This window comes from Mustela erminea, chromosome 6 (assembly GCF_009829155.1).
Source record: "Mustela erminea isolate mMusErm1 chromosome 6, mMusErm1.Pri, whole genome shotgun sequence".
NCBI lineage: Eukaryota > Metazoa > Chordata > Mammalia > Carnivora > Mustelidae > Mustela > Mustela erminea.
This window is the reverse complement of record NC_045619.1, coordinates 105,573,137-105,581,693: the sequence shown is the minus strand read 5'-3', so window position 1 is coordinate 105,581,693 and position 8,557 is coordinate 105,573,137. Positions and strand designations below refer to the sequence as shown.

Genomic DNA, 8,557 nt, shown 5'->3' with positions numbered 1-8,557 from the left:
CTTAAAAACCCATTTCTTCCCTTCTTTGCCCCTCCGTAAGGGTCTGGATTCTCTCTTTTGCTCCAACATCCCCTGAAACCTCTCAAACACTGATATCAATCCCTCTTTCCCCCCAAATCTCCTTGACACACTTCTACCTCCAAACATCTTCTCATCTCTTCACTTCAGGTTGTCCTAGTCCTTCAGACTCTTAGGGGATCCCAATTTCCCCCTTATCTCCTCCTTACACCCATTTGCTTCCCTTTCTATCACTACAATCCGCCTCCCTTCTTCCCCACTCACTCGGGTCTCCTGCTCAGGACGCCCTTGCCGAGGGCGGCGGGGGATTTATGCTGAAGGAGGGTTCCAGCAGCAGTGCAACAACTCGGGGGCCGCTCCTTGTCTTTGTCGGCGACAGCCCCAGGCGCCACTGGGTGCTGGTGGGGCGACTGAGGTGCGTGAGCCCTGGTGCTGGGGCCCGGCTGGGGCTGCGCCAGGAGCTGTCCGTGGTGCTGAAGCGGTGGCTGCTCCGGCGCGGGCTGTGGCGCTGCGGGAGAGATCTGTCCGTGGTTCTGGAGAGGTTCCTGGGCCCCGGCGACGGCAGCGGTGGCCGGGGTGGCAGGCGGCAGGGCTGGCGACGGAGGGATGAGCCCGGGCGGAGGCTGGGCTTGCAGCAGCTGCTGGTGCTCCCACAGGCTGCGGTTCTCGGCGCTTAGCTTGTCCAGCCGCCGCTCCAGCTCGTCGATGCGCGGGCGCTGGGTGTGGATGAGGCTCTGCTGGTTCTGCACGATGGCCGTGAGCTCCTTGAGGTAGAGCACGGCACGCACCGGGTTCTCCAGCAGGCTCTCCATGCCGCCCGCCGCCGCCTGCGCCCTGCCTGCGCCTCGGCGGGCGGCGGGGAGCGCGAGGGCGCGCAGGAGCCGAGCAGCCCCAGCAATCCGCTCGCCTCCCTCTCCAGCGGGCCCAACCTCCCTCCCCGCCGCCGCCGGCGCCGCGTCACGGCCACACAGACATTCACACACGCACCGAGGGGCGGGACCGCCGCGCCAGGGTCCACCCACCCACCCTCCCACCTCCAGGCTTCGTGAGGAGTCTCAGCTTCCTGCAGGGCTGACAGAGAAGGGAGATGAGCGAGGGAGTGGATAGGGGAGCAGGATAAACGAAGGGGACCAGAGATAGATAAATCGGGAGACCAAAAGAAAGCGGGTGAGGTGGACTTAGCGGTACTGGGAGAGTGCCGTGGGATGGGTAGAAGAAGAAAAGCAGATAAGGAAAGAGGAAAAGAAGAGGAAGAGGCCGGGAGAAGGGGGAGGGGGGGAGAAGGTGGCAAAGGGAAGAGAAATATATTTGAAACGAGGAAGTCATGGGACTCTGAAAGGTCGCATTCTTCTTCCTGTGTCCAACCATCCCAGAGGTTATGGGTCATCTTAAAGGCCTTCTGAGAGAGGCCACACTTGCCTCTTTTGTACTCAACAACCTATTCTGCTAGGGAATTCCCTGGGACACAAGGATCACAGAATTATAAGGGACCCTAGAGAACATCTAGTCCTTCTTTATTCAGCCAAGAGGGAACTTAGAGTGCGAAGTCTGTTTATGCTGGGTTTTCTCAGGAAATGAGACCTCAGGACAGTCTCAGCCACTCTAATATGAACATTAACTAAATAAACCCAGGTCCTGTGTGTTGGGTTGGCGGCTCTGGGAATGCAGGAGAAACAATAGAAATGATCGCCGGTCCACCATTATCGAGGCCCCCCCTTTCTTAACCCTTGACTCTCCCGCCATAAGGATGTATGCCCAGTTCATGTCTCCACAAGTAACCGGATACCTATGCAAGAAACCGGAACATCAGGACTCCCACAACCCTCCAATCCCCCGAATACCATACCTTATATGGCTGTGAACCTATTCCCTCTCTTAACCCAGATAAAAGACCCACTGGACCCCCTCCCAGCGCGACTTCCCCACTCCTCCTTCCAGAGTTGGGGTGCCTTGCCGGAGGGTGCCCACCTCCTCCGGATGCAACTTTTCTGGTTCCCCTTCTCCTGAGCCCTGAAACTTCGCAGGAGAGCGCCTTTGATAAATCTTGCCTTGTGCCTACCTCGCCTGGTGTCGTGTTTATCTCGCCTGTAAAACCTTACACCGTGTGTCGTGGCTCAGGCTTCCAGAAACTTCTGAAGAAATCGTTCTATTTAAAAAAAAAAACACAACATTTATGCAGTGCATTCTCCTACAAACACTGGGCTAGGTGGTGGTAAGATCGAGATGACTAGGATGGAATCTTTGGGTTCTTGAAGCTTACAATTAAGTAGGTGAAACAGGTAGTAAATATTTAACTTCGATATATGGTTCTGGTTGTGTGTTATAAGATAGAAATATGCCCAGAGTACTACAGGAGCCCAGCAGCTTGGGATCTGGGAAGACCTTTTGGGGAAAGTAACACTTGAAGTGGAAAGGATTTTCCTGGAAAGAGGAACAGCAGGAGCAAAAGATCAGAGATATGAATCAGCATGGACTGAATCATTCATTAATTACTACAACAAATGTACGTGTAACACCCACTAATTGCTAAGTAATGTACTAGGAACTAGGCAGGCTATACCCAGCATAGATAATAAATTATGATTTCCATAACCAAGGAGATTATAATCTAGTACAGTAGATAAGGCATGCACCTAAATAGCTAAAATGCAAATCAGAATTTCTGTTAGAGCTCTTCAAGCCAAGTTTCATAAGAGTTCAGGGGAGGGAGCAGTTGTTTGACTCTGGTGGTCTGATCAGGAGAGGTGTTACTCAAGCTAGGTTCTGAAGGATGGAAAATTTCACCAGGTAGACAGAACAGGAGAGCAGAAGATGAAGAAGATATGTCAGACAGAAGGACAAGACTAAGGGATGGAAATAGAGAACTTTGATTTAATCTAATTTGACAGAAGAATGGCCTTTTCCTCTGGGCTGTGAGTGCTCTTACCATTATCTGTTATTCTCCTGTTCTATTCTCCACATGGTTGTTGTTTCCCCAGGGTAGGCGTATCTGTGGATACCACGTGTCCAGCGAGCTGGGTTAGCCAAGTCCATCTGGTGCCAGACTATAATGCCCTTATGGGAAAGGAGATGTGCTCTGCAAATACATTGGTTTCTCTGTACCAGTGTGTGTTTTTATTTTGTTTTTCTCCCATTTATTTTCCGAGGAAACTTCCTTCTATAAAGAATGAGTGAAAGAACCTATCCATAGCTGAGCCAACAGTTGGGAGAGGATCCTTTGGTAGTGATCAGTATTCCAACTAAAGAATGAAGGTTGGGGGATGGAATGGGGAGATGGAATGAGGGCACACAAAAATTCAAACACTTTTCTTCTGAATTTTCTTTGCTCGCCTAGTCAGTTTGTTTTCCATGAGTTGGGTGCCCATAGAGACAATACTATTTCTACAAATAAAATAACCTGCAGCATAATTATCCATAGGACTTGTTTGAAATGCAGGTTTCAGGGACCCATGTTAGTCCTGCTATGTTGAAATCACTAGGAATGGGGCCCAAGTACTTTCATTTTTTTTTTTTTGGCGCTTTTTTCCTGTTTATTAAAAAAATCAATTGTATTGAGTTACAACTTAAATGTAATAATATGCATCCACGTTGAATGCAAGATTTAAAGAGTTTTGCCAAATACATATACCCATGTGATCCAAATTTCCATCACTATAAAAAGTAACCTCAGGGCGCCTGGGTGGCTCAGTGGGTTAAGCCGCTGCCTTCTGCTCAGGTCATGATCTCAGGGTCCTGGGATTGAGTCCCGTATCAGGCTCTCTGCTCAGCAGGGAGCCTGCCTCCCTCTCTCTCTCTCTCTGCCTGCCTCTCCATCTGCTTGTGGTATCTCTCTAAAAAAAAAAAAAAAAAAGAAAAAAAGAAAAGTAACCTCATGCCCCTTGCAGTCAGTTGCTTTTAGCCTCAGCCTCAGTCCACCATTGATCTACTTTTTGTCAAGATAAATTAGTTTTGCCTATTCTAGAATTTCTTATAAATGGCAATCATAAAATATATACTCTTTTGTGTATTTTTTTTGCTCAGCATAATGCTTTTGAGATTCATCTATTCTATTATGATATCAATAGTGTGTTCTTTTTTTTTTTTCTGAGTAGTCTTGTGTGGTATGGATAAAAACCGTAGTTTACCCATTCACCTAAATGTGGACATTTTGGTTGTTTCTAGGTATTGGTTATTTTGAAAAAAGTTGTTGTGGATGAGCATAACGGACAAGTCTTTGTGTGGACCTATTTGGTGTGGAGAAACTCTGGAATTGGAGTTGCTGAGTCATATACTAAATATATATTTAACATAATAAGAAACTCTCAAATTGTTTCCCAAAGTGGTTGTACTATTTTTTATCTTCACCAGCAGTGTATGAGAGGTTCAGGTGTTTTTACATCCTCACTAACACTTGGTATTTTTAGGCTTTTTAAGTTTTATCACTCTGAGTGGGTAGTAGTATATTAATATGGATTTCCCAAATATTTTTCTGTTGACTAACACTGTTGAGTTTCTTCTCAGGTGCTGTTGGCCATTTACCTGTTTTCTCTGCCCACTCATTCTATTGAATTGTTTTTCTTATCTATTGATTGTAAGAGTTCTCTATATATTCTGGAAAGCAGTCTTGGTCAGATGCATATATTACAAATATTTTCTCTAGTCATTGGCTTGCCTTTTCACTTTCTTACCATTGTCTTTTGAATAGCAAAGGTTTTTATTTTGATAAAGAAAATCTTACCATTTTTTTCTCTCCTAGCTCATGCTTTTTGCATCCTATCTAAAAATTCCTTGCCTATCTCAAAGTCGAAAGCATGTCCTCCTGTGTTTTCTTCTGAAAGTTTTACCATTTTTGTTTTTATGTTTAGATCTGTGATCTATTTTAGGTTAATTTTTGTATTTGGTATGAAGAGTCGAAGTTCATTTTTTTCCTTAAACATTTGACAGAATTCATCACTGAAGCCATTCCAACCTGGAGGTTTCTTTGTGAGAAGATATTTAACTACAAATTCAAGTTCTTTAATAGATAGGGGGTTTTTCATCCATTCTATTTCTTTGTGTATCCATTTTGGTAATTTGTGTCTCTGGTAGGCAGAATGATCACCCCAAGATATCTGTTTTAGTCTCCCAAACCTGTGAATGTGCTATAGTCTGTTTTAGTCTCCAAAACCTGTGAATCCTTACGTGGCAAAAGCAACTTTAAATATGTGATCAAGTTAAGGATCTTTTTTTTTTAAGATTTTATTTATTTATCTGAGAGAGATAGAGAGGAGTGAGAGAGAGCACGGGAGGGAGGAAGGTCAGAGAGGGAAGCAGACTCCCCATGGAGCTGGGAGCCTGATGCAGGACTCCATCCCAGGACTCCAGGATCATGACCTGAGCTGAAGGCAGTTGCCCAACCAAATGAGCCACCCAGGTGCCCTAATTTAAGGATCTTGAAATAGAAAGAGTATACTGGATTATCTGGATGGGTCCAATGTAATCATAGGAGCCTTTGTAATGGGGATGTGAGAGTGTCAGAAAGGAGATGTGACAACAGAAGCAGAGGTCAGAATGAAGCAATTGCTATCTGGGAAGCAAAATTCAGAAAATGCAGGTGGCATATAAAAAATAGAAAAAGGAAGGAAACAGATTCTCCTCCAGAGCCTCCAGAAGAAATGCAATCCCACCAATACCTTGATTTTAGCCAGGTGAAATGCATTTTGGACTTCTGGCTTGTGGAACTGTAAGATAATGAATTGTGTTGTTTCAAGTCAGTATGTGTGTCGTAATCTAATGATGTATCCATTTCATCTGAGTTGCCAAACTTTTTGGCATGAAGTTGTTTATAATATGTTCCTATTAGCCTTCTAATGTCTGTAGGCTATGTAGTGATGTCTCCTCTTTCATTCCTGATATTGGTAATCTGGGTGTTTTTTAAACTCAGTCTGGCTAAATATTTATCCATTTTTATATTTTCATATAACTAATTTTTAGTGTCATTGATTTTTCTCTATTGTTTGTCCGTTTGCTATTTCATTGATTTGCTCTCTTATCTTTCTTTTCTTCTACCTATTTTTGTTTCCATTTGCTTTTTTTAAACTAGCTTCTTAAGATAGAAGCTTACACTATTGACCTTGAAACTTACTCCTTGTTTAGTATAAGTACTTAAAGCTCTGAAGTTTCCACCAAGCACTGTTTTATCTGCATCCCAATTTCTCATATTTATTTAGTGCAAAATATTTTTAAATTTCTCCTTGTATTTGCAAATCTTTCTATTATTCATTTCTAATTTAATTCCTTTGTGGTCAGAGAACATATCTATATGAGTTCAATCTTGTAAGATTAATTGAAATTTTTGGAACTTTTATAGGGTCTAATTTATGGTCTATTTTGATGAATGTTCTATGTGCAGTTGTCTGATAGCTATTCCAGCTTTCCCATTATTAATATTTGCTTTTGTGGTAGGCAGAACAATGGCTCCCCAAAACATCCATATACTGTCCCAGTAAACTGTGATTGTATTACCCTACACGGCAAGAGAAACTTTGCAGATGCCATTAAAATTAAGAACAGTGAGATTGGGGAGATTGTCCTGGATTTTGTCCTCAGCACACCTGTGCCCATTCTAACCACATGATTCCTTAAAAGCAGAGAACTATTTGTGGTTGTGGTCACAGGGAGGTAGGACTACAAAGGAATGGTCAGGGTAGTGTTATGTGAGAAGGACTAGACCTGCTTTGCTTGCTTTGAAGATAGAGGAAGGAACCATGAGCCAAGGAATGTGAGTGGTCTCTAGAAGATGGAAAAAGTAAGGTAACCAATTCCTGCCTAGAGTTTTCAGAAAGGAAGGCAGCCTTACTGACACATCGCTTTAGCCTAGTGACACCCATGTTAAGTTTCTAACTTACAGAACTGTAAGATAATAAATTTGAATGGCTTAAGCCATTACATTTGTAATCATCCATTATGGCAGCCACAGAAAACCAATACAACATGTTACATTTTTCCTCATTCTTTTCCTTTTAATCTATGTATGTCTTTAAATTTAGTTTGTTTTTTTTTTTTCCTATAGAATACATTTAGTTGGATCTAACTTTTTAAAAATCTAGCTTGGGAGGCAACTGGGTGGTTTGGTTGGTTAACCATCCAACTCTTTTTTTTTTTTTTAATGTTCAGTTAGCCACTGTATAGTAAGTGCATCATTAATTTTTGATGTAGTGTCCAGTGATTCATTAGTTACGTATAACACCCAGTGCTCATCACAACATGTGCCCTCCTTAATACTCATCATCCTGCTACCCCCTCCCCCCACTCCCTCTCCTGAGAGCCTCAGTTTTTTTCCCAGGGTCCATAGTCTCTCATGGTTCATCTCTCTCTCTGATTTCTCCCCTTTCAGATATCTCTCCCTTTCCTATGATCCTCCATGCTATTGCTTATGTTACACATATGAGTAGAATCATATAATAATTGTCTTTCTCTGCTTGACCTACTTCACTTAGCATAATCCCCCCCAGTTCCAACCATGTTGAGCATCCGACTCGTGATTTAGGTTCAGGTCATGATCGCATAGTTGTGAGGGCATGGAACCTGCTTAAGATCCTCTCTCAACCCCTCCCTCATCCTCCCCCCACCAAACAAAAAAGAATCCAGCCTGACATTCTTTTAATTGGAGTGCTTAGATTATTTACATTTAATTTATTTATAAATATGTTTGGATTTAAATTTGCCATCTTGCTGTTTTATTATTTGTTTCATTTGTTTTCTGTTCTTTTTCACCTTTTCCTGCCTTCTTTTTGCTTGAATAGCTTTTTTAGCTTTTCTGGTCCATCTCACCTCCACTAGTGTCTTTTTGACACCACCTGTTTATCTATTTAGCAGTTGCTTTGGGTTTACAGTATTTGTTGTTAAATTCTCATTGTCTATGTCCAAAAGTTGTATTTCCTATATAATATAAAAACATTATAGCAGTTTATTTCCATTCCTCCCATCCTCTGTGCTATTATCATCATAGATTTACTTCTATATTTATTGTAAATTTCACAATACATCATTATCATTTTGCCTTAAAAAGTCAATTATCTTTTTTAATTTTTTAAAATTTTATTATCTTTTTTATTTTCATACACACACACACACACACACACACACACACACACACACACACCCCATTTTGGCCACTTGCATTTCTATATAGATCCAGGTTTCCATTTGGTATCATTGTCCTCCCACCTGAAGAATTTTCTTTAACATTTGTTATAGTCAGTTCTGTTGGTAACATATTCTGTCAGGTTTTTTCTTTTTGTCTGACAAAGTATGTCTTCCCAATTTTTTTTTTCAAGATTTTATTTATTTGAGAGAGAGAGAGAACACAAGCAGGGGGATTGTCAGGGGGAGAAGAAGTAGTTTTCCCACTGAGCAGGGAGACTGATGTAGGGCTTGATCCCAACACCCCTGAATCATGACCTGAGCCAAAGGCAGATGCTCAACTGACTGAGCCACCCAGGCACCTCCATATCTATCTCCTCAATTGTTAAAAATTTTCCTTTTCATGAATATAGAATATTTTACTTTGCTTTCTTTT

At 42.4% G+C, this 8,557-nt stretch overlaps 1 protein-coding gene across 1 annotated transcript in view; it reads right to left on the bottom strand.

Moving 5' to 3' along the window:
* Positions 1 to 1,191, bottom strand: part of LOC116594154 (IQ motif and SEC7 domain-containing protein 3-like) — a 106,942-nt gene extending 105,751 nt beyond the window's left edge. Inside the window, 1 exon segment of the mRNA XM_032349153.1 lies at positions 283 to 1,191. Coding sequence (XP_032205044.1) covers positions 283 to 830 — 548 coding nt within the window. The 5' untranslated portion in view covers positions 831 to 1,191.
* Between the last annotated feature and the right edge of the window lie 7,366 nt (positions 1,192 to 8,557).